Raw genomic sequence first — 26,001 nt, forward strand, 5'->3', positions numbered from 1 at the left:
AGTAATTGCAGGAACTTCAGGTAACTGTGCTCATGTAGCATCTAATAGTGACAAGTCTAAAGTAACTGGACTTGCTGAGTAATTTTAAAAACATCTTACCATTCTTCCGAGGGGCTTCATCATTTCAACTTATATAGTGTTGTGTTTGCAAGTTCTTTGCTGTTCCTTTAAACTTTTCTAGCTGTACGTTATCAGGGCTGGAAAAAAGTGTAGGCAGATGGCCTGCACCCCTTTTCTAAAATGACTTGACCTACCTCAATACTATTTAGCTCTATATGAAGAGATTACTCTGCTTAGTTCAGCTGGGATCTCTTCCAATGTAGGATGTGTGCTCAAGTAAAATGCCGGCTATATGGTTTACCTGTAGAGGGAGGAGAGAGGCAGCTGGAGGATATTTGACTTCAGAAGGTTAGAAACGAGGGGGCGCCCTAGAGGCCAAGATTTCATAGGTCCATCATTGTCTGTTACTTACTAGGTAATCGGCCCTTCCTTGTTAAAGTCTGTAGTCTGTATATCTACCCTCCCCAACCTGAACTTTTGAAATAAGTATCTGATTAAACAGACCTAAACTAAACATCACAACAGAAATTAGAAACAGGTTTCCAGATTGTCTTCAAACATTATTATAACAGTGATTTGTTTTATTTCTAATTGTTAGGATGTGACTTTCCATATTAGATTTTGCCCCGTTTAGTGCAAGAAATAACAAAAACAATACATATTTCCTAACTGAACTAATATGCAAATAATATGTTCTAGGGATGCACCGAATCCACTATTTTGGATTCAGCAGAATCCCCGAATCCTTGGTGAAAGATTCGGCTGAATACTGAACCGAATCCTAATTTGCATATGCAAATTTGGGGCAGAAAAGAAAAAGGGGAACAAATACTTCTTTTGTGATGAAAAGTCACATGATTTCCCTACCCACCTCTTATTTACAAGCATTTGTCCGAATCACAAACAGAATCCTGGATTCGGTGCATCCCTAATATGTTCTGCACAAGCCCTTTTGAAAAAGGGGATATATTTAAAAAGGGGATATATTACCCCTTTAAGAAATAATCTTTTAGAAGAATAGCTGAACCCTATACAATAGATAGCGTTATATTACTTATTTCATAGGACTACACTGAAAGACATTAAATGCAATGAATTGAAACAAATTGAATTGTACTAGTGCTTCTTCTATGCATGTTAATAAAGATCTGTGATTGTGAAGCCCTCCCCTCCCGCACAAGCTGTCCACAATTGTGAGAGATATTTATAAACTGATCATAAAGTCGCGTCAGGTTTTTATGTTTGGGGATGCAAAAAAAAGCAGTGAAATAAAAATCCTGGAGGTTTTTTTTTAACTTTGTAATTTTACTTTACCCTTATTTCTATGTTTCACTTAATTTTCCATATGTTTTAAGGCTGTAACCATAAGACATTTCAAAGAGTAAATCCATCCAAAGATATCTGAAATACAGCCATTATAATACATTCAAGTGCATTGCGTTTGTTTTGCATGGGAGAGAATTATCCTTAATGGCTTCCCAGGAAATCTAATATTTATGATTGCCATTCTCATTATTAACCATTGTTAAAGTAATGGTCGGAAACATTCCGCTATTCATCCTCTTTGTTACTAACAAGCTGCTTGGATAGCATTCTCTCTGGTAGCCTCCCCCTCCCTTCCTTCAGCACATTACATGGGTGTTCCTGAAAAAAGAATGGATTCTGATGGATATCCCTGAAGGAGCGAGGCTTGTTACCTTGAAACGTTAAACACCTTGCTACCTAATAAATAGTATCAAGAACATGTTTATACCAGTTACACTGTGTTGTTTAATTTGCACACATTACAGAGCCTCCAGTGAACCTGCTGCACATATTTTATCCCACAAGTGTTCTGACAGTAGCTTTCAACAGATCCACACACTGTCTTTGTAACCAGTGTCAGACTGGGACACCAGGGGCCCACCCAAAAACCTTTGACTAGGGACCCACCAATTAATCTTAGACCAGGGGCCCACTCTTCCTCACTCAACCTCTATTCTCCTAGTCTCTTTTCTTTACATACTATAATCTGTTATTCCATCTATTTAGCCACTTTGTTCTCATAAAAATAGGGAATGGCCATGAAATAGGCCAAACGTTTAGAAGCATGAAGGCCACTGACACCTGGGCCCACCCGGACTTTTCCTGGTATCCCGGTGGGCCAGTCCAACACTGTTTGTAACACCTTGAAATTCCCAGCTATTGTTATATAATATAAAGCAGGAACACGGTAAAAGCATAAGCTTTTAAGATACAGGTATGGGATCCGTTATCCAGAAACCCGCTATGCTCTGAATTACAGAAAGTCCATCTCCCATACACCGCATTTTATCCAAATACTCCACATTTTTGAAAATGATTTCCTTTTTCTCTGTAATAAAAAAACTGTACCTTGTACTTGATCCAAACTAAGATTTTGGGTTTTTCCAGATAACAGATCTTTCTATAATTTAGATCTTCAAAAAAATAACTTAAAAAAAACATTAAATAAACCCAATAGTCTGCTTTTGTTTCCAATAACTTCCGTTAGTGGAAACAAAAGCAGACTATTGGGTTTATTTAATGTTTTTTTGGTAGACTTAAGGTATGAAGATCTAAATTACAGAAAGATCTGTTATCTGGAAAACCTCAGATACGTTTTTATAATATTTTACAATATTGCAACGTGATGCATTTAAATGCATAATAAAGAGAATTTATAATTCAGGTTTCCAGCATGGAGAAAGATGCAAGGGAATATTCTCTGTCAGAACAGCATCTTTGCATTCCGTTAAATATTTTAGTATCAAATTGGCAATTATGTCTAAACTATAGTTAGGTAATATTAAAAGTTGCATTTTAATGGGCAGCGAATTTCTTTTAAAAAGTAATATAATACCAGTAACCATAAGTACTGTTTAGTTTATCTCCTTAATCCTCAGAGTGGGTCCATACCCGAAATCGGAAGCCCAGAAAGGTCATCAGTTATTTAGTGAATTGAGTTGCCTAGGAAATCCATACCATAATGTATTGATCACACTCAAATGTAAGTGTGCTTTCATTTGTGTGCTGAATAGTTGCGTGTGGGCATTGGCCATAAGGCACCAATGGCTTGTACTGTATCTTGTCAAGAATAAGTCCCATCACCTAAGTGTTTCTTAGTATGAAGGACATATTTCATTATCAATTGCATTAATCAGGTTATCGGATTCAGAAAGGAATCCATTCTAACGAGGTACATCGAGAGAATCCCAATGGTAGATCTGCAAGCTGTCACTTTGATGAATGCAAAATGGGAAAAAAGGCCTGGGTGGGACGATGTGTATTGATCATAGAATTATATCACTTTACTTTTAATCACCATGGACAGTTTGCTGTGATAGCTAAACACACACACATACACACAGGTACATAGTTATCTAGAAAGCTCAACAGGGGTCCCCAACCTTTTTTACCCATGAGCCACTTTCAAATGTAAAAATAGATGGGGAGCAACACAAGCATAAAAAAGTCCCTAGGGGTGCCGCCAAATAAGGGCTGTGGTTGGCTATTTGGTAGCCCCTATGTGGACTGGCAGCCTACAGGAGACTCTACTTGACACTATACTTTATACGTTTTTATGCAACTAAAACTTGCCTTCAAGTCTGGAATTCAAAAATAATCCCCTGCTTTGAGAACACTGAGAGCAACATCCAAGGGGTTGGAGAGCAACATGTTTCTCACGAGCTACTGGTTGGGGATCACTGCGCTATAACATAGCGTTGCCATTCCAATCATGTCCCATTTGTGCAAAATATTCTTCATTTTTGACTGATCTAGAAATATCTTGTACAGGTTTAATTATTTTCTCAAGTATCCTTTAACCTTATCTAAACCTAGGCCCCAAGCATTTTGGATAATCAATCTCACGCCTATACTTATGAATTTGACTAGTTCCAAAAAACTCATTGTTTCATTTACACCAATGCTGTCTTACTAGAGGCCTGCACACCAGATCTGGCGCTCCAATTTTCATGGTCCTCAGGACTCCATAGTCTGACTTGTATGCTATTAGTATATGAACATTTGGTCTATAGAATATTTGGTGCACTATGAAAAAAAAAAAAAAAGTTGGACAGAACTGGTATATACCATAGATGCTTCGGGAACCTGTAATAAAATTTGAAAGTGGTGTTTGACATAAAGACCAATCAAAGAGCAGAAACCCAATTTGAAATACATTTATGAAAATGGGATGTCTGTTACTATTCAAAAATAAATTCTCTCTCTCTCAAAATCCCTATAATAGCTTTTATTTCCGTTCATTAAATACACTGGGAACACTGCACATTATATTCCAAATCAAAACATGAAGAAAAATGTATCAAATTTGTGTTATTCCTTTACAGAGAGTGAAGAAAAGGGAACATTATGCTGTTCCAAAAAAAATCAAACATTCACTGTATAAACTGAAAAATGTGTTTCCTTTCCTTTAAATCACTGAACTAATATCTAGTTGTATAATCAGTGTTTCCAGGAACTGCTTCACGTCTGTGTTACATGGAGTCCACCAACTTCTGGCAGCTGTTACATTCCACAATTCTTCTGCATTTCTTGGTTTTTCCGCAGAAACAGTGTTTTTTAATGTAACCTCACAAGTTTTCTATTGGATTAAGGTCTCTGGATTGAGCTGCCATTCTATAACATTAATCTTGTTGGTCTGGAACCAAGATGTTGCTCATTTACTGGTGTGTTTGGGGTCATTGTCTTGTTGAAACCCTCAGTTCAACAGCATTTCCTCTTCGGTATAAGGCAACATGACCTCTTAAAGTATTTTTATGTATTGAAATTGATCCATGATCCCTGGTATGTGATAAATAGGCCCAACACCATAGTATGAGAAACAACCCCATATCATGATGCTTGTGCCACCATGTTTCACTGTCTTCACTGCACTGTGGTTTGAATTCAGTCTTTGGGGGTCGTCTGACCCCACAAATTACAATTTGCTTTCATCAGTCCACAAAATGCTGCACCATTTCTATTTAGGTCAGGCAATGTACTCTTTGGGAAATTGTAAGCTCTTTAGCATGTCTTTTTATCAACAATGGGACTTTGCGGGGCTTCACATACAGTAGGCATCTTTTTTCGAATGGTCGTTTTCCATTTTCTTCCACCTCTTTCAGGTTTTGGTTGCCATTTTAAAGCATCTGAGATCATTTTAGCTGAGCAGCCTATCATTTTCTTCACTTCTTTTTCCCTATCTTCTGAATAATGTCTGGAACGACCTATTTTACTCAGATTTTCAGAGAGAAATGCTCTAGAACCAGCATTCACAACATTTGCTGCCTTCCTAAAATAAGGGCCATAACTGACCCCTGTTTTATTTGGAACAAGCTATTATTATTTGGAACAAGCCTCAATTAAGGATTCAATAACACAGAATCAGCATCATGCATGTCATGACTGTTGGGTTGAGAGAGAGAGAGCTGTGTTTTTGTTAAGTACATTGCGGCATATGTGTTCTTTGTCATCTGCCAGTTGAACAGCTCTGATTACAGATTAATTCCTTCAGCTCAGTCCTGTCTGTTGAATATCTCATGTGTTGATAATGTATGAAAGAATATGCCTACACATCCAAAGTCAGTTAATGTTCCATGAAGGCTTTTCATTTATGTGCATATCATGCCTGGCATTTACTAGCCTCACAAAAATGGCAGCCTGGTCAGTGCATGAGACCTACGGCACAAAGAAACCCCCCCCCCAAAAAAAACCAAGCAGACAGTTTGCATTAGAAGATGCAATGGGTTTTTGCCCCAGGCGATTAAGGCAACTCTTCCTTAACCAATGGCATTTAGTAAATAAAATTGAGTTTGCTGCTGTTCATTTATGGGTGGAATATCAAATGAGCTATATTACAGCCAGCAAACATGTTATTTATATGGAAAGGAGATGACATGATCAGTGATGATCAATTCTGAAAATAAGTGACGTTCGCATAAAGGTTTGGGAGGAATATAAAAGGGAATTCTGTGCATTTATCTTCATTAAGAATAATAATATACTTATCTTTGTAATGCCTACAGACAGACAGCCGCATCAGTGGCCTCTACACTTGCCAAGAAATCGCTGCATTTCTATTCATTTTAGAACAAAGCTTATACCTTGTGACGTGCATAAATTGTATTTTTACTGTTTTATATCCGTTTATTGAGACTTCCAATGCTTAAGCCCTTTAAGTCCTGTATTTGGAAAAGGTTACATTGATACTTTTTTTTTTTTTTAATATAAATTGTCCACATTTTTCTTGGAAAAAGCCTACTCAATAAATCTACTCTTCATCAAGCTTATTGGAGCTTAGAACTCAAACCAATCAATCAGAGCATGACTCTAAAGGACATCTCGGGAGATAAACACATTGGAAATTGGCTGGTGAATGGATCATTGTAATCCCTTCCCTGGGCTTTAAACCTTCAAATATTACAAACCTGATTATGCTTTTAGCTGGGTGCGTCTTCCCTGAACAGGGATGGAAAGTTCCGAACAGGAATGTTAGTATTAACATTGGATTTTGTTTATTGAATATATTAAATAGGGGCATTGCCTGGGTATTAATGATGAATATAATCGGACACTGCATTCAAAAAGGGTTATATATTTATTATAAATAAATAATTTCAATCTAGTTGATTGACCTAAATTAGACATAGTTATAATAGTTTTTTTTTTTTTAAATTTTCTAGGAAGGACAAGCTTTTTCTATATAGTTGCTAGTTCCTATAAAAACCAATACTCCTGGGACTTATTATTTTTTGCATTTTTTATGGGGACTCATTGTGGATAGCAGTGTTTTGTGGCTTTTATCAAGCATTTACGATTTTTTGTTGTTGATATTAGGAGTAGATACAGGTATAGGATCCCTTATCCGGAAACCCAATATCCAGAAAGCTCCAAATTACGGAATGGCTGTCTCCCATAGACTCCATTTTATCCAAATAATCCAAAATTTTAAAAATGATTTACTTTTTCTTTGTAATAATAAAACAGTAGCTTGTACTTGATCCCAACCAAGATATAATTAATCATTATTGGAAGCAAAACCAGCCTATTGGGTTTATTTAATGTTTAAATGAAATTCTAGTAGACTTAAGTCATGATGACCCAAATTATGGAAAGATCCGTTATCCGGAAAACCCCAGATCCCGAGCATTCTGGATAACAGGTCCCATACCTGTACAAGGATAGTTCAGCTAAAATAATTCTAACAGAACATTAATTTACCTGTGTACATTTTGGATGAGGCTGAAACAGTGTAGGGATCCCCTTTGTGATGTGTCTGTGCCGAAGCTGTATCAGCGGCTGCATTAATAAGACCACTTCACATTTACATCTCACTTCTTTGCGTTGGGCATATGGAGTGATGAGTGCTGTGAAATGCTCTGATGAAGCTCAATACCTGCAATAACAGGAGGTGATAGGTAATGTATTTGCGTGATGGGCTTAATATAAAGTGAAACAAGACCACCAACAGATAGAATATATGGTAATAAATGGCTCCATAATGAGAATGACTTTCTGTCAGTATCCATTGAATTTCAATGTTATGCACACCAGCTGCTTTAGCCCACTGCATTGGAATATCATTGGTCATTTGCAGGTGCTGTTGCTGCTGCCGCCACCCAGCGCCTGACTTCACTATTGACAATTATTGTGGGATCAGTGATCATAGTGTTGAGGAACGAAGGCTACGGTAGGAGGCTGCTCATTCCTTTAATGAAAGGGCAGCACAACACTTCTCTGTAATCAGATTTAAAACTGTTTGCACTTTTCAATGTGAAACAAAAGTCTTCTTCCCATTTAAGATTTCTCCAATTTTTGCATTCTTTTGAAGAAATTCCTTTTCTTAATGCTTAACTGTCACTGGTACTTAACTAATAGTTGCCCCATCCCAATATAAGGTCTCACCAGGAGCCACATACTTATATAGAATCCTTATCTGTGCAGAAGCAGATTTAAATTTTCTCTCCTGAGATAATAAATGATGTCATAAATGTAACTAAAGGTTTTTTTTTGTTTTTGTTTTTTAACATTTACACCTTTGAGAGAAGAGAAGTTACTTCTGTTACAAAATCCAGAGAATTCGGGATTAACTAGAAAATTATTATAATTTTTAAATCATGTTGTTACTAGGGGAAGGAGAAGCTTATTAAAAGTTAACGTTTTAATATGATGTAGATTTGTTAGCGATAGGTGAATTTGTCCCGTTTCGCTTAAAAGAAATATTTGTGAAGTTCGTGAAACGCCGAAAATTTTTGATGCCCAGGTCACTTTTGGCGATTGCGTCAATTTTGATACCAGCGTTAAAAGTCAATGGGCGTCCCAATAATGTTGATGCCAGCGACTTTTCCGACGTGCGTCCAAAAATTTTTGACGCCAGAGAATTTTCGCGGCAGTTTCACGAATTTACTTGCCGTGGCGAAACGCGAAATTCGCCTTGAATTCGCGTCCGCCAAATTTATTTGCCCATCCCTAAGATTTGCTTTGTTTTTTGAATTTGCAATTTATGTTTTTGCTTTTAACAGTCTCTATGGTACAATGACCAGCATTGCCCAGAAAGCATATTCATCCTGAGGATGGCTATGAAATAGAATTCAAACCCAAAAATATCCATTGAACCTTGGCAGATCTGCATAGATTCATATGCTGTTAAACCCAGTATTCCTGCTAAAAGCTCTTGCATGCACATTATATACCTTTGTACCTATGAACCTTACAGTGATATTAGTCGGGGCTCATTTATCAACACTGGGAAAATTTGCCCATGGGCAGTTACCTATAACAACCAATCAGTGATCAGCTTTTTAAGGCCAGCTGAAAGTAGAACAATGAATGCAGCAAATTAATATCCATGGGTTACTGCCTATGGGCAAATTTGCCCAGTGTTGATAAATGACCCCAGAGGACTTTAAAGGCTGAAAAGTGAAGTAAGAGTAAACATTTGCCAGAATTGTATCTACTTAAAGGGCATGTAAAGTCTACAATAAAATAAGGCTAGAAATGCTGTATCTTGTATACTAAATATAAACATGAACTTACTGCACCACAAGCCTAATCAAACAAATAATTTATGCTTTCAAAGTTGGCTACAGGGGGTCACCATCTTGTAACTTTGTTAAACATCTTTGCAAGACTAAGACTGTGCACATGCTCAGTGTGGTCTGGGCTGCTTAGGGATCATCATAAACAAAGCTGCTTGAGTTCTGCCTGTCTGGGAAGTAAGGCGGGGGCTCCCCCTGCTGTTCATAAGTATGATTGTTTCCCTGCTCAGCAGTTAGGGACCATCTGACAATTCCTATCCACAGCAGTAAATGAAGGGAGAATTTCACTGCATACAGTCAGGTTTCTTATAAAAACGGTACACATTTTTTAATTAAAGTATATTGGAGACAGGTTTCTTTTTCATTACAGAAAGTAAAAATGGGATTTTATGTTTTTGCCTTTACATCCCCTTTAAATAACAATGCCCTTGGCAGTACACAAATCATCAGCCATGATCACACAGAAACAATATACCAGTTCTGCTGATACAACTCAGACCACAGTGGAAAATAAATCATCATTTATCACATAACTAAACATTCAGTCATATAGTGGTCAAAGTGAAGTCTGTTCCACTGAACCACATGACAGAACTAGATTTAGGACAAAAGCACTGGCTGGGGTTGTTTTGACACCTTTTACTAATGCCAAAACCAGACAGTTGTGTTGATATCAGTGACACGCCAGTCTGTGGGCTCAGGTTTACCAACTCAAGCATTTGATTAATAGGTTTTGACCAAACACATACATCAATTACTTAAGAAAGATTGTTGAACATAAGACATTTGTGTTTCAGCAAAATACATCTTTCTTTCAGCACCAAATATTATCCCAATACCAATGGTTTTGTTTTTTTAAATACTTTCTCTTCAGATTGGGGGTTCTGTTGACTTTGCTTGGGTTGGATAAATAGAAACTTTTACACTTTGTACATGACAATACCTTTATATTTAACAGTGACACTCTTTCTTTACTCAGTAGTAATTCAGTCCTTTAATTCATTTGGCCCATTTTACAGGCCTGGATGTGAAAATAAGGTGGAATCATTTCACAGCTGCTGGAAGAAAGAAAAACAGTAAGTTATATAATCCTTGCTTTGTGATTTCCCACATTTTATGTATGTGAGGTTCTGATGCATTTGGGTATTTCTAATTAAAAATGTGCAGTGCTGGTGGTGGTGCTTGAGATCAAATGACTTTCCTAAGCCATTTCAACCCCTACTTTATTTTTCTTAACCAGTGAAAAGGGATTTAAAACTCATTGAGCTTTAACTCATGAGGCCAGCTTATGGAGTAAGAAAGTTTCTGCAAAATGAAGTTTAGAACATGACATGTTAAGCATTTCATGAAAGTGTGTTTTTCTATGGAGAAAAAGGGAAAAGTACCCCGCAAAAACGAATTACTAGACAGTTGGTCTTTCCAAAATCTTTTTTTTTTCAGGTTTGTGCAATTGGTAACTAATAAGTAGTACCCCAGATCTGTTCTTTGCCACTAGTAAGCCTTAAATTCATGCAACACATATACTTGATTAGTGAAAATAATACTTAACTGCAAATCAATTAAATTAAGTATGAGAAAGAAGCCGAAAATTATAACCTTATAGATTCCAACATTAGCTCCAAATTCATAGAACTAAAGTGCAAGTGCATAAATTAAGACATAAATAGCTCCAATAAACAATCAATTAACTCTGAGTTTGAAGGGCTAAAGTGCAGTGCAAAATTTGTAAATAAAACAATCCCCAATAGATTGGAGTAATTCCTTACTAAACAGATTGGGGTCAATCTGTCCGCTATTTTTTCAATCCCCAAATTCATAAATTTAGATTAACCTAGGGTCAAATATCGAGGGTTAATTAACCCTCGCTATTCGACTGTCGAATTGAAATCCTTTGACTTCGAATATCGAAGTTGAAGGATTTAGTGCTGTTCCTACGATCAAACGATCAAAGGAATAATCGTTCAATCGAACGATTAAATCCTTCGAAACGAACGATTCGAAGATTTTAATCCATCGATTAAAGGATATTCCTTCGATCAGAAAATTGTTAGGAAGCCTATGGGGAGCTTCGCCATAGGCTAACATTGGCCTCGGTAGGTTTTAGGTGGCGAACTAGGGGGTCGAAGAATTTTTTAAAGAGACAGTACTTCGACTATCGAATGGTCGAATAGTCGAACGATTTTTAGTTTTTAGTTTGAATTGTTTGATTCGAAGTCGAAGGTCGTAGTCGAAGGTCGAAGTAGCCCATTCGATGGTCGAAGTAGCCAAAAAAACATTCGAAATTTGAACTATTTTTCCTCTGTTCCTTCACTCGAGCTAAGTAAATGGGCCCCTTAAAGTGCACTGCCATAAATAACAATTAAGGGCACGTTTTTTCTATAATATGTTTAGCATTTCAGTGAAACCAAAACTATGGGTTTAGGTAAGGAACTGACCTAAGATGTTCATTCCATTCTCCAGTTGTTTGCTGATCGAGTACAAACACAATACTGCACACATGGTTTCTTCTGTATGGGGTTTGTGGAATTCCTCTTTTCCTCCCAACCATAGTATTTACAACATGAAGTAGAACTATAGGCTAATCCCAGTGGTCCCCAACCAGTAGCTCGTGAGCAATATGTTACTCACCAACCCCCTGGATGTTGCTCCCAGTGGCCTCAAAGCAGGAGCTTATTTTTCAATTCCAGTCTTGTAGGCAAGTTTTAGCTGCATAAAAATCAAGTGCACTGCCAAACAGAGCTTCAATGTAGATTGACAATCCACATAGGGGATACTTAATGGCCAATCACAACCTTATTTGCCACCCCAGGAACATTTTTCATGCTAGTGTTGCTCTCCAACTCTTTTGTCATCTGAATGTTGCTCACAGGTAAAAAAGGTTGGGGATCCCATGTCTGCTAGGGTCATTGTTTTAAACTTGTAAACTTTTGTGACCTTGTTATAAGGTAAGGGGGTATATCAAAACCCAGAAAACTTAAGCTCTAGGGTCAATTTAATCAGGGGCTAGAGCATTTTCTTTTATGTTGTCATTGGACTGTGGGAGAAAACTGCAAACCCACACATACATAGAGAGAACATGCAGACAGTGCCCTGGTTAAGGCTGCAGTTCTAATGCTTGAGCTCCCCACTAGCTACTCATAGGGGTGAAACTACAGGATCTGAGACTGCCACCTACAAATGGGACCTAAGGTAGTCCAAATATTTATTTTTCGTCCCCCACAAACATGTTTTTTAAAAGCACTAATTTACATTTGAACATGGTATTGAGGTTTTAGGTGATCAGCAAACTACCAAAGTTGCACCATCGCCCATGGGCCTAAAGAGGCATTTTGCCACTGAACATTGATAGGCAACTTTAAAGGCACTACAGTTCCTCATATAACTCAGTCTCCATTACTCCAGAACTAAACCCACTATCTATTCTAATTGTTTCTTTTTGCACCAAAGGTGGGGGTATACTCCATCTGGGATATGATTTTTTTTCTATATACTAACCCTGCATTACACATGGATTTATGGAGCATGACAAGCAGAGTATGGATGGGTGATTTCATTCTAATAGTCTTATTTTACAAAGACAGAAAAGAGGTGTGTGTTGGTGTATACAACATGTATGTGTGACAGAGAAGGACCAGGTTTAGGTGGAAAGAGGCTCAGTTTAGTTTTCGGTTAGGTTGAGTTTTAGATGATGTGGATTTATCCAGTTGGAGAGAGATTACTAGGAGGCACTTAAATGTGAGTTTTGTTTGAGCTGTTAATGTAAGGATTGCTAAATATATTTGGATATTATCAGCATATTCTCAACATGAATGTATTCATCTTCTATAATCTAATGTATTTATTTCTATAACATTTCTTTGCAACCTCTTTGAGATAAACAAACAGAATATAGTTGGTGGAGCTAATTTTCCTAGGCCATCAGGACATAGACAATCGTATTCTGTATCAGCCATTCTGTAAAGCGTACTTTCTGATATCTTCTTGCAAATATCCTTTGGACAGGCTGCTTCCCACCAGATGGCTGTTCAATCAGGCTCAATATGTACAAATTTAACAGCACATTCATAATTTCACAGCTTTATCTGTCTTGTCGTACAAGGAACAGTTGACTGTGTAAAATAAAATTGACTTTCGAAACAAATGGGTCTCATATGGCAGTGGCATTTATTTTATCTGTGCTGGGAGGGAATAAAAGACATGTTAATGACTAGGGCTTTGTATTTATTTGTATTAATCCAGGTCCAAGACTAGCTTTTGGTTTGTGAGCAGTGTTGCCTCTGAACCTATTTTAAATCTCTTGCAATTGATGCCAAAGCTTTGGGCGTTGTATTGTTCCAAGATACACATTGTAACCAGTGAGAAACCAGCTGCATCAAATTATATTCTTTTATTCCCTCTACTATGCATATCAATAGTTAACTGGAAGGACAGAAATAATACATATACTGTATTTCTAAAGTTGCTTCGTGTTATTTATGGCTGCTGTGAAGTCTGCCAAAAAAGATTTGTTCTCATGGTAACCGCAGAAAGAAATTACCCTGTGTAGGAACAAGCACTTTTCACTTATGACACCATTTCTGTACCATATGGTGCTTATGGGAGAGTGTTCGCCTTAGAGCTCCAAAATTTATTGAACCATCTAAGATACTTGAACGTAGTACAGAAAGTATTCTTCATTACAATCGACTACTACGTTTTTAATATGTCTGTTTTACAATTATAAAGTATTTTATTTTTGCATAGTAAAAAAAGTATTCTTCATTACAATCTAATACTATAGAGCTAATTTACTAAAGGGCGAAGTGACTAAGGCTGGTGAAAATTCACCAACGTGAAGTCATTTTGGAATTTCGCTGATTTACTAAGGGTCGCTGGCATAACTTCATTAGCGAAGGAGATAGACTCAAGCAAATTTGCGCTCTGGCGAATGGACGTAACTACGCAAATTCACTAAGATGCGGATTTTACTGAACGTTACCTCATCGCCACCTCAGACCAGGCGAAGTGCAATAGAGTAGATAGGAGCTCCTCAAAAAATAGTTTGTTTCTAAAAAACGCTACCGTCTTTTCATTTTTTCATGGTGATAGGCTGCAAAAGAGCATAATTTTTTTGGGGGGGTATCCGGCTTCCCCCCTACATTTCCTTACATATTGTACATAAACTACATACTGGGCACATGTGTAGGGGACATTCTATTTTCTTTTATTAAAGGGATACTGACATGGGGAAAAATTTTTTTTTTCAAAATGAATCGGTTAATAGCGCTGCTCCAGCAGAATTCTGCACTGAATCCATTTCTCAAAAGAGCAAACAGATTTTTATATATTCAATTTTGAAATCTGACATGGGGCTAGACATATTGTCAATTTCCCAGCTGCCCCAAGTCATGTGACTTGTGCTCTGATAAACTTCATACACTCTTTACTGCTGTACTGCAAGTTGAAGTGATATCACCCCCTCCCCTTCCCCCCCCCCAGCAGCCAAACAAAAGAACAATGGGAAGGTAACCAGATAGCAGCTCCCTAACACAAGATAACAGCTGCCTGGTAGATCTAAGAACAACACTCAATAGTAAAACCCATGTCTCACTGAGACACATTCAGTTACATTGAGAAGGAAAAACAGCAGCCTGCCAGAAAGCATTTCTCTCCTAAAGTGCAGGCACAAGTCACATGACTTGGGGCAGCTGGAAAATTGACAAAATATCAAGCCCCATGTCAGATTTCAAAATTGAATATAAAAAAATCTGTTTGCTCTTTTGAGAAATGGATTTCAGTGCAGAATTCTGCTGGAGCAGCACTTATTAACTAATGTGTTTTGAAAAAAAAATTCTGATGACAGGATCTCTTTAAGGTTTCCCGGGCTTGTGTAGCGTAATGTATTTGCTGCGCAACTTCGCCTTGCTTGGTGCAGTAACACTAGTGCAACTAACCAGCGTTCAGCACTCTGGACGCTACTTTTAGTGAATTAGCCTTGTCCTGGTGAATCTATGCCTGGCGAAGTGTTATGCTGTGAGCAAAGCCGTCGCTGCCGAATTTTCGGAGGTTAGTAAATTTGGCCCTATGTCTTTAAAATGTCTGTTTTCGAAATATAAAGTGTTATAATTTTGCATTGGTTCCTTAAATTAAAATGAGGGACATATCTGCTTTATCAGTCTGTCATTTATTAAAATATAGGAATAGGATCTATTATCTGCAATACTTGGGACCTGGAATTTTGTAAAACCATTTTCACATTAAATAAACCCAGTAGGATTGTTTTGCCACCTATATGGATTTCTGTAGCTTAGTTAGGATCAAGTGGTCCCATATCTATGTCTTGATCTGACATATTGATGCCAATATAAGTAGCTTTCTTTCCTTTGGTGAAGCTCTTATACTGTATAATTACTGAATGTATTCAGATGGTAAGGTTTGCTGAACTAAAATTGCTATGTATACAAATGTGCCAGAATTCTGAGACAAAGTTAGGAGCAAATGGTGATCATTTATAGTACTGTGGCTGTGCTGGTCTACTGCTCTATGAAGTGATTTTGTGTCAGTAGGCTGCTGTCCAAGGTGCTTGACTGTTTGCATTACTGATCCCCTACCAGGGGCGATGAGAACCTTGCCTCAGGCGGCATTTCCCCAAAGGTTACCGGGAGGGGGGCAAAAATCATGGCTTTTCTAGCACAGAGACCATGCTCTCTATGCTAACAATGTGGCCCCCCAGGACCCCCCCCAGGACCCCTGCCGGCTATGTTTAAAGGGCATGTAAAGGCAAAGAAATAGAATCCCATTTTTACGTTCTTTAATGAAAAAGAAACCTATCTCCAATATACTTTAATAATTGTTTACCGTTTTTATAAGAAACCTGACTGTATGCAGTGAAATTCTCCCTTCATTTACTGCTGTGGATAGGAATTGTCAGACGGTCCCTAACTGCTGAGCAGGGAAACAATCATACTTATGAACAGCAGGGGGAGCCCCCGCCTTACTTCCCAGCCATGCAGAACTCAAGCAGCTTTGTTTATGACGATCCCTAAGCAGCCCAGACCACACTGAGCATGTGCACAGTCTTAGTCCAGTCTTAGTCTTACAAAGATGTTTAAAGGAAAACTATACCCCCCAAACAATGTAGGTCTCTATAAAAATATATTGCATAAAACAGCTCATATGTAAAACCCTGCTTCATGTACATAAACCATTTTCATAATAATACACTTTTCTAGTAGTATGTGCCATTGGGTAATCATAAATAGAAAATTGCCATTTTAAAAAATAAGGGCCGCCCCCTGGGATCGTAGGATTCACTGTACTCACAAACATACCGTATAAGCCGATCCGAGTATAAGCCGAGGTACCTAATTTTACCTACGAAAACTGGGAAAACTTATTGACTCTAGTATAAGCCTAGACACAACTACAGCCCTGTCTCCCAGCAGCGCACATTCCGCCAAAGAGACCCCCCCCAGCAATCAACCGGACTTCTTTGCAAAGTTGATGGTGACAGAGAATTGCCAAATGGATTACTGTGTGCATTGTCCCACTGTCCCACTACCATGTGCAGAGGGTGCTGTGTGATATTGCCATCACTGTTAGTCCTTCATATAACTAACAGAGGGCGCTGTGTGATATTGCCATCACTGTTAATTCTTCAACAGAGGTCGCACTGTTATTCCTTCATATAACCAACAGATGGTGTGATATTGCAGTCTCTGTTATTCTTTCATATAACCAACAGAGGGTGCACTGTTATTCTTTGACATAACCAACAGATGGCGCTGTGTGATATTGCAGTCTCTGTTATTCTTTCATATAACCAACAGAGGGCGCACTGTTATTCTTTGACATAACCAACAGAGGGTGCTGTGTGATATTGCAGTCACTGTTATTCTTTCATATAACCAACAGTTGGCGCTGTGTGATATTGCAGTCACTGTTATTCTTTCATATAACCAACAGATGGCGCTGTGTGATATTGCAGTCACTGTTATTCTTTCATATAACCAACAGAGGGCGCACTGTTATTCTTTCATATAACCAACAGAGGGCATTGTGGGATATTGCAGTCTCTCCCCAAGTGAACTGTTGGTATAGGAATGATTAAAAGTGACTGCAATCTCAGCTACTCGGGTCGGGTACCGCTGACCCGAGTATAAGCCGAGGTAGACTTTTTCAGCACATTTTGGATGCTGAAAAACTCGGCTTATACTCGGGTATATGCGGTACCAACAAACCATACATGTTAGGTCACATGAGCCAATTAACAGACAGAGTTCTGTCTTTTGCTTCCACACTTCTTCCTGTTACAGTTAGAGCTGCAGTATTTCTGGTCAGGTGATCTCTGAGGCAGCACACAGACCATCACGAAATGGTGGTTCAAGGCAAGAGATGTTAAATGGCAATATTTACTTAAATATGTATTCCAGTTTGGTGAGATTCTTTAATATGCCATTTAATATGATATGAACTATCTGTTGCTTAAGTGTTCATTTTGGGGGTATAGTTTTCCTTTAACAGAGTTACAAGATGGTGACCCCCTGTAGCCAACTTTGAAAACATAAATTATTTATTTGATTAGGCTCATGTTTATATTTAGTATACAAAATACAGCATTTCTAGCTTTATTCTATTTTAGACTTTACATGCCCTTTAAGTAAGTCTCAGGCCGCTTTAACACAAGAATAATCCCTGTCCCCTTCAGTAGGAGATTGCTTTCACTATGGAGTTTTGTAGTGCAAATTATAACAGCTAGCTACCATCCTAACATTGGATCAGTTGTACTGGGATCATCAGGAGCCCTCTCTTCGCTTGCCCTTTTCTTTGGATGTAATGGTATTAAAGTATTACTTAAGAAGGGTACTTAAAGGGTGGAAGGTGTGGGTATTTGGTATCCTTTGCCCTTTAATACTCCCATGCTCCAAAAAGGTGAATTACACACAATTAGCCATTTAGCATCCGGGATATTGGCATGAGCCCCGTTAACAGTATCTCCTCCTTACCAAGGAATGCATTGTATGTAGGTTTCCAAAAGAAAAAAAAAATTGTAAGAGTTGTCAAATTTTCTCTCATGCAGAATGCTTCAGTAGTTAGAGCAGTCTACTGCACATCTGTTAAATCAGCTCAATTTAATGAGAATTCAGATGGGCATTTTCAACACACCACTCTGTCAATGTTTGCTCACTGGAATGGCTCCAAATTGACATGTGTGGAAATGAATTCTGCATGCACCGTTTATATTAGGGCTTTTAATAAATCAAGTAGGTAGAAATGTTGTACATTATGTATTGGGCTTCTGTACCAGCCCAAGGCAACCACAGCCCTTTAGCAGGGAAGATCTGTGTCTCCAAAGATGCCCCAGTAGCTCCCCATCTTCTTTTCTGCTGATTCACTGCACATGCTCTGTGCTGCTGTCACTTACTGTGCTTCAGGACCGACTCACAATATACAGTACACATAGAATAGAAATGTCACAATATAAGGCTGATTAATAATTAAACAGATAATTACTACATGGCAGCACAGAAACCAGTGTAATTAGCACCAGAATTTAATAATCATCCCTGTAGCATCAGTTTATATTACAGGCCAACCTCATTTTCTGCTGGATAATTTGCGACAACCCCTAAACTTAGCTTCTCAACAGCTGCTCAGAGCCCACTGAGCATGTGAGTGTCACAGACACTTTCCAAGATGGTGACCCCCTGTGACAAGTTTGAAGTCCTGGATCATTGCTGCTATTGAGAAGCTGAAACTATAGGCTGGTGCAATAAGTTAAGTATATAAAACATAGCATTTTTAGCCATAATAATTTTTAGGGTTTAATTCTCCTTTAACCCTTGCCTGACAATTCTGCATTAAATTTCTGATCTGGTTTGATTTGGCCTATTTTACCTTTATAGGCAATATACAGCATAACTAACCCCTCAGCAAATCTTGTAAGCAATAATGATAAATATATGATGCTGGTCAATAAGGAAAATTAATATTTTCTTTAAAAATAGCCCTTTCATTGCAATTGTCCATGTTTCAAATAAGGGGTGGACGTGTCCTAACAGTCTCTGCCAGAAGCACAGTGGGAGGGGGACAGACAGTCACAGCCCTGCATTCATACAAGACATGCTTCAGTTCCCTATCAGGTCATCCTAGCTGCTGATTGGTTCTTATCCTACAGTGCAGTATGCTGAGTGCTGCTGGCTCCCCTGCACAGCTTGGGAAAGGAAGCAGCAGCAATTGACTAGTAGGAAGACTAGTAGTTTTTTCGCATACATTTTCAATAAATCTGCCTAAAACACTACTTTTTACCCACATTCCTTCTTTATTTCAAAGAGTATAATGCATCAGACCATTCTTGTTTTTCACACATTATGTCTCCTTTAAGATTTCTCTCGCTCCTAGCTTGGCCACTGGTTACTCAGGAAACCTCATGGAGTTAAAAGCAGGGGCACTGCACCAAAGAGGTGACGTTAGAAACTTGCTTTGGGAGACAGAGCCCCACAAGTTACCCCACTTGCTCCCTGTAACTTTATGAGCTGAATTTCCAGTTTTCAAACCAGAAATTCAGCTCTTCTAGTGTGAAGATGCAATTGTACTTGCTATTGATGTGGACCCGGATCCCCTCCAGCACCTGATTAAAGGGGATCAAAATTTAAAAAAAATCACATGCTATAATTCTCGGAGCAATCTTGCAGGGCCCTGAAATTGGTCCTGTATCTTACTAAGTAATAGTTTGACCTGTACAGTGGACACTCACAAGCTGGCCGTTCTGAGTAGACAGGTTTAAAAATAAAATAATTTACTGCTGATTCAGTTACTTCATTACGCTCAAAATGTAAAAGAATTAAAGGCTGAGAAAATGAAAGGACTGAGTTTGATGTGTATCCTATACATGATAATTAGTATAATAAAGGAACTAACTGAGACTGTTGAATGAAAAGTTCGTTAGTGAAATCAGCAGATACCGCTGAGAGGTTGGTTTCTCGAGCCTGCAGTTTTGATCAAACAGAGGAATTTGGACAAGGAACGAGATGTCAGGATTTCGGTTTCTCCAGATAAGAAGCGTAGACAGATTGGCTTGAGGGAAAACAATGTACTGTAGGAAAGTTCCCTATTTTCTTCCAAATATAAATGAAACCTGGTGTAAACGCTTCTTCTGTTTGAGACTAGTGTCGATGCAACAATCTGGCTTATTTTTTTTTTTTACACTGTGAGTGTTTAATATATGAGCTGCATATCTGTAAAAATGTAAAAAAAAGAGAGAGAAATAGAACTACCAATTTATCTTGGAGTCAGAAAGGTACCTTTGCCCTCTGAGCTAATTGGCGAGGCTTCAAATGAGAGTTTTTTGCCTTCGTCTGGATCAACTAGCAGTCAGGCAGGTCATATACAGACTTAAGGTTGAATTTGATTGGTGCGTGTCTTTTTCCAACCTAACTTACTATGTAAGGGAGGGCGGACAGCAGGGGAGGCTAGGATTGGGTTTGGATCAAGGGAGGGAGGGCAGTGGTGGAGGCCAGGATCGGGTCTAAACCGAGGGAAGGTAGTAGGGGAGCAACAGAGGAGTGCAGGATTGGGTCAGGGTCAGCGGCTCCACCAGTTTTTTTTTTTTTTTTCCCGCTGGCCCAGGCCGACCCTTCCTAACCACCCTCCCTGCTACGCCTTTTAAAATGTGCCACCTATTTATTTCTTCCCATTTTTCCTCATAAATTCTGGCATAAAGTAAAAGGTCCATATGCTCATTGGTATTCCAAACCCCAAATATGCCCAAATTTACTGGTGTGGAGCCTGCCAGAACAAAGATTAAAACCTGAACCTGGCATTTCAAGTACACTGTGGTCCTCAGGACCTCTCTGCTATTTGCCAGAATATCTGCATTTCCTTTAACATCTCTGTTGGGCTTGTTCAGTTTAAGACAGATTGTGTCTGAAGCCAGGAAATTTTAATAAAATCCTACATGGATATGGCTATAATATACCAACTCATTGCAGATAGTGCCCAGGTCATAGTTGAACTCAGGACCCCAAAGTAGAAGAGACCATGAGTAGAGCAGGCCCAGTGTGGGTCCTGATTACTGCTCAGAATATATGTAAATACATACAGTATATGCAATTATTTAAAGTTATAAATATATGACAATTCGCCAGCGTGACATCATTTTGCCACTTCGCCGATTTACTAACGGGTGCTGGCGTAAATTCACTAGCAAAGTGGACCTACTCTAGCGCTACTTCGCACCCTTACGCCAGGCGAACTTGCGCTATGGCGAAGGGACGTAACTACGCTAATTCACTAATTTGCGGATTTTCGTGAACGTTACCTCTTGCGCCAGACTTTACTTTGCCACCTCAGACCAGGCGAAGTGCAATAGAGTAGCTAGGGATGGTTCAAAAACAGTTGAAATTCTTTCTAAGTCCCATTGTAACTTCACGCCGTATGCAAATTTCCGATCTCTAGCGTAACTTTGAACCGCTGACCGAACATTGCTAGCGCATCTTCGCAAACGATCGGTGACTTGTGCGCAACTTAGGATCTTCGTGAATTTGCGCAGGCCTGGCAAATCTGCTCCTGGCGAAGTGCAGCAAAAGTCAATGCTGGCGTAACTTCGGAGGTAAGTAAATTTGCCCCCTAGTATCTTCCGGTCTTACCACCATTGGGGAAATAATTGTTTTCCCATTATCCAATATCTTTAAATATTGAGTTCAGATTAATGACTCTCACAGTTCAGCCAATTTGGCAAACAAAACTCATCCCATCCTTCAATTCTTAATGTGTGGGATAACTGCTAATAGTGTAAAACATACTGTCATCCATGCATTCAGAGATGAGGTATTTCAGTGGGGGAGAATGTGCAGTATCGATTTATTGCTCCAGTGTGTAGTTCTATGGTGAATATATATATATTTTATACATGTTCTCAGCAATAATGTTCAATTTCTTCTTTTTTGCCTTTTTTTTTTATAAACGCAATTCTTCCAATATATATATATATATGTAGTCCCACAGTACCAGCACTCCGATCTTTAAACAGGTTCGCGGTGCACGATCAAATACAGGATATATAGAACAAGAAGGATCAGCACTCACTGTATTGATGTGAAGAAAAGTTTGCGTTTATTGATTTACAACATAATCCGACGTTTCGGTCCCACCTGGAGAAAGGTCCCCAGGTGGGACCGAAACGTCGGATTATGTTGTAAATCAATAAACGCAAACTTTTCTTCACATCAATACAGTGAGTGCTGATCCTTCTTGTTCTCTCTATATATATATATATATATATATATATATATATATATATATATATATATATATATATATATATATATATATATATATATATTTTAAGCTGGCCAACTACGTCAAAGTCATCCCATATCTGGCCAGTCCTACGCTTAATTTTCATCTGATTCATTAAGAATTCTATTGCTTCATTATACATTTTACAAAGGGACTAAGTTTTACCTGCAACTTACTTGCTCCTTTTAAAGTTAACCTCCCAAACTTGGCTGCTCTTTTATTAGACACCAGTGGGATCACCTGACTATAGCTGGGAGGGGTGGGAGCTACAACATTATTTTGTGGTCACAGCCTCATTGCACCCCCGCCTAATGTTTTTTTTTTTTTTTTAAATTAGTGGTGAGCACAACTTTCCCTTGTGTTTATATATATATATATATATATATATATATACAATCCAAACGGTTCAGCACACCACTGGAGCAATTGACCCAGGTGCTACCAATTGCAGCTGCATACAAAATCCAAAAAGGTAAGGTGCACACTGGGATCCTTTGTAGCTTTTTTAAAAAAGATAAATTTTATTCAATACATGTTAAAAGGAGGTCAACGTTTCGGTCTGTTCCTAAGACCTTTATCAAGACCAATAACACACTTAAAAACATTGTATCCATAAATAAGTAAAACCAATTAACACTCACCCAATCCCGTGCAGCCCCATGGGACATGTGATGCAGGCTCCACCCCAGCCGGGGGTTAAACCAAACAGCACCCGAACCATATAGAAAGGAAGAGAACATGAGGAGACACTTTCATTAGTATTTACATAGTTGCAACAAATGTAACAAATATTGTGCAAACAGGAATGTTGCAAAATAAACAGTTACCTTATCAAATATTAATGTACATCTTATTTTGTGTTATCTTTGTTATATATATATATATATATACTGTAGCTGTTGCCCATTCCCGCTTCACAGCCTCATAGGATTTTTGCGGCCCCTAAGAATGTCGCCAAATGTGCATCCCAATATGTAAATGTTATTTCCTTTTGGCTATTGTGTGAGATTATGGGGTAATAAAAACACTGAATAATTTAGTCCTAGCAATCATAAAAGGACTTTTCTTTAGAGAATGAGAAGCGGCATTGCTATTATGAAATACATATCATTTGCTTATGCACCCTGCGACGGTGGGACCTGCCACTTCAGAGCAGCCGACCCTTGCGAGCGCCTAGACTAAGCTGATTATCTATTTAAAACATTTCGATATCAGACAAACCCTTGAGGTATTCTGTAACCATTGTAATTTACTGACCCTTCCCCAGGGATATAAATTAGTCCCAGACTAGGACTTTACTAGTAATTGCATTTGTAACCATTTGCTCCCCTATCCATCTCCCTCAAAATTCACCAATTACGTGATTTTCAGTGTTTTCCAGTCCATTGGGCTGGCTGAAATCTCATTCTAATTTCGAGCAGGCGTTTTCTTCATTGCGCTCAGAATTAAGTATGCTATGGAGAATAACACTGACAGAAACCATTTTGTTCTGTTTATCTCTTGAGAAATGCAAAATCCTTATTGTTTTCCTTAAAGACCTTAAACTCAATTAATGTGCAGCTGGGCACTGGATCAGCCGGCGGTATGTGTGGAGTCTGACAGGTGGCGCAGTCACAGAATGGTTAATCCTTTCACTTGTTCTTTATTATACACAAATTACAAAATGGTGTATTAACGAACAATTCCTCTGGCGTTTGTTACGGTGAATGCACTTTACTTTACTTGTTGTGCAGTGAAACAGCTGTATTAGAAATAAGGAAAATGTTATAGTTTGGTGCCAAGGGGGAATAGACAAGTTTAAAGCTCTAAAGTATGTCCTTGCCTGCTGGTGCTTGTTTGTTTGGCTGTGCACTTGTTTATTCTCCCCTGCAATCTCTACTTATTCCCAGCCTGGACCATTCATTTGTATGTTAGTTTCTGGAGCCCCTTAGCTCATAAAAGGTCACAGGTACAGGGGATATTGGTATCAGCTATACATCCATAGTTCCAAGAATATCCAGAACAAAAATGTGTTCAACCCAGTGTCAGACTGGGCCAGCGGGACACTGGGAAAAACCTGGCGGGCCCTGCCAACCCAGACCCCCTCCCCTCCTTAAATCTTGTGGGCTGCCCTCCTGCCTGACCCTGATAAGAGGAAATAGGGTATATGCTGGGGGGAGAGGGGTTGTGGCTGGGGTTCAGGGGCTGCAGGTTGGGCCTGTGAAGGTGTGGGGCCTCTGAAGCTTGGTCAACCCAAATCTCACTCTGATTGTCCTAGCTGACATTTCAGCTCATCTTAATTGTCCCAATAGGGCCCTGTTCTAGAGGGAGCTTGGGTGCTCCAGTCCAATTAGAGCCAGTCTTCCATTTAAAAATTAAAATTATGCATTGGCTCTCTCGGATGCTAATATGCTGCAGAAGCTCCCCTGCCAAGGGTGGGTGGAGGACCAATTTACAATTTATTTAAAATACCTTCTAAAGAATGTTGCTTAATTCATAATATTTAGTTTTTTCACGAATATGTATTATATTCAACTGAACACAACACATTGGTTGGGACTTGATTAGACAAGTTTATAAAACATTAAAAAAACATCTTCCAAATATGGTGGAAAGGATTCTGGCATCACTGGGGAGTGAATTTTTAACACATTACCATACTTACTGTACAGTAAAAATTAAGCTCATTTGCCAATTGTTTGTTTCAGTTATCACAGTACCTTATTAATCATCCCTCCAACAAAAGCAAACGATGGAGTAACATGATTTTCTAGAGGCCAAATCTGGGAACACATTGTGATAGTTTGGATGCCAAACTGATTCTAACGGGAACATGTAAGGTATATTTAAAAATTATAATTTATCTGCAATTATATTCAATTAAGGAAAGTGGGCAATCATTGAGGGGGGTGCCAAAAGTCATTTTTGATCAATGTTTTGGGATTTCCAGCATTATATGAGCACACCAGGAGCCATAGTAATGATTCAGCCGCTTATTCATTGATGAGAAATGGGGGTTAAAGGGATTAAAGGGCACCATAAATCTCCTTTCAAGTCAACCCATGTGGCCTTGGCTCCTTAGTAACACCAGTAGCAAAAAAATTTTAATTTGTACCACCCAGCAACTATAAACAGCAGGCTTATGGGATGTTGGCCATCTCCAGGAACATGTAAAGTCCCATTATTGCTGGCAAATCCTCTATCCCACAATTCCCTGCAGTATTTTATTTCACAGCTGCAGCTTTTTGGCTAAACATTGATATAAGCAGATTGGTGGGAAAAACTCTAGTGCAGTTTCTTTGCAATTTACCTTGGGAGTACCCATTTTCCTTAAAGAGAATTTCAACCTGAAATGAACTTTTTGTTTACAAACATTAATATTGGCCATTTTTTACGCTGCAGCTTTCTGAATGCATTGGAACTAGTTAGAATCAGTCTAATTTCAAGGGTCACTGACTCTACCAACCATACAGAGGCTTGGGTAAAAGCCTAAATGACAAATAGTGTGCGTATGGGAGGGGAGTCGAAATATCTAGGTACATAAACTGATTTTAGTTAGTGGATTTCTACCAAGTAATAGACACCACAGCTATTTTGTGAGACTTCATGGGCACAAATAATTTGATATTTGCCATTGGAATGAAAC

General features: G+C 38.6%; 1 protein-coding gene across 6 annotated transcripts in view; it reads left to right on the forward strand.

Annotated features, from left to right (window-relative positions):
• ppp2r2b.S (protein phosphatase 2 regulatory subunit B, beta S homeolog) overlaps positions 1-26,001 on the forward strand; it is a 219,626-nt gene that overhangs the window by 63,780 nt on the left and 129,845 nt on the right. For 2 of the 6 annotated variants that reach the window (XM_041588722.1, XM_018256158.2), the window contains exon 2: positions 10,118-10,174. The exons of 2 other annotated variants lie outside the window; for them this stretch is intronic. In XM_041588722.1, the coding sequence (XP_041444656.1) occupies positions 10,118-10,174 (57 nt within the window). Of the gene's footprint in view, positions 1-7,657; positions 7,751-10,117; positions 10,175-26,001 lie in introns of all 6 variants that reach the window. 2 more of the 6 variants (XM_018256156.2, XM_018256157.2) reach the window with 2 other exon arrangements.

Source organism: Xenopus laevis, chromosome 3S (assembly GCF_017654675.1).
Source record: "Xenopus laevis strain J_2021 chromosome 3S, Xenopus_laevis_v10.1, whole genome shotgun sequence".
Taxonomy (NCBI): domain Eukaryota; kingdom Metazoa; phylum Chordata; class Amphibia; order Anura; family Pipidae; genus Xenopus; species Xenopus laevis.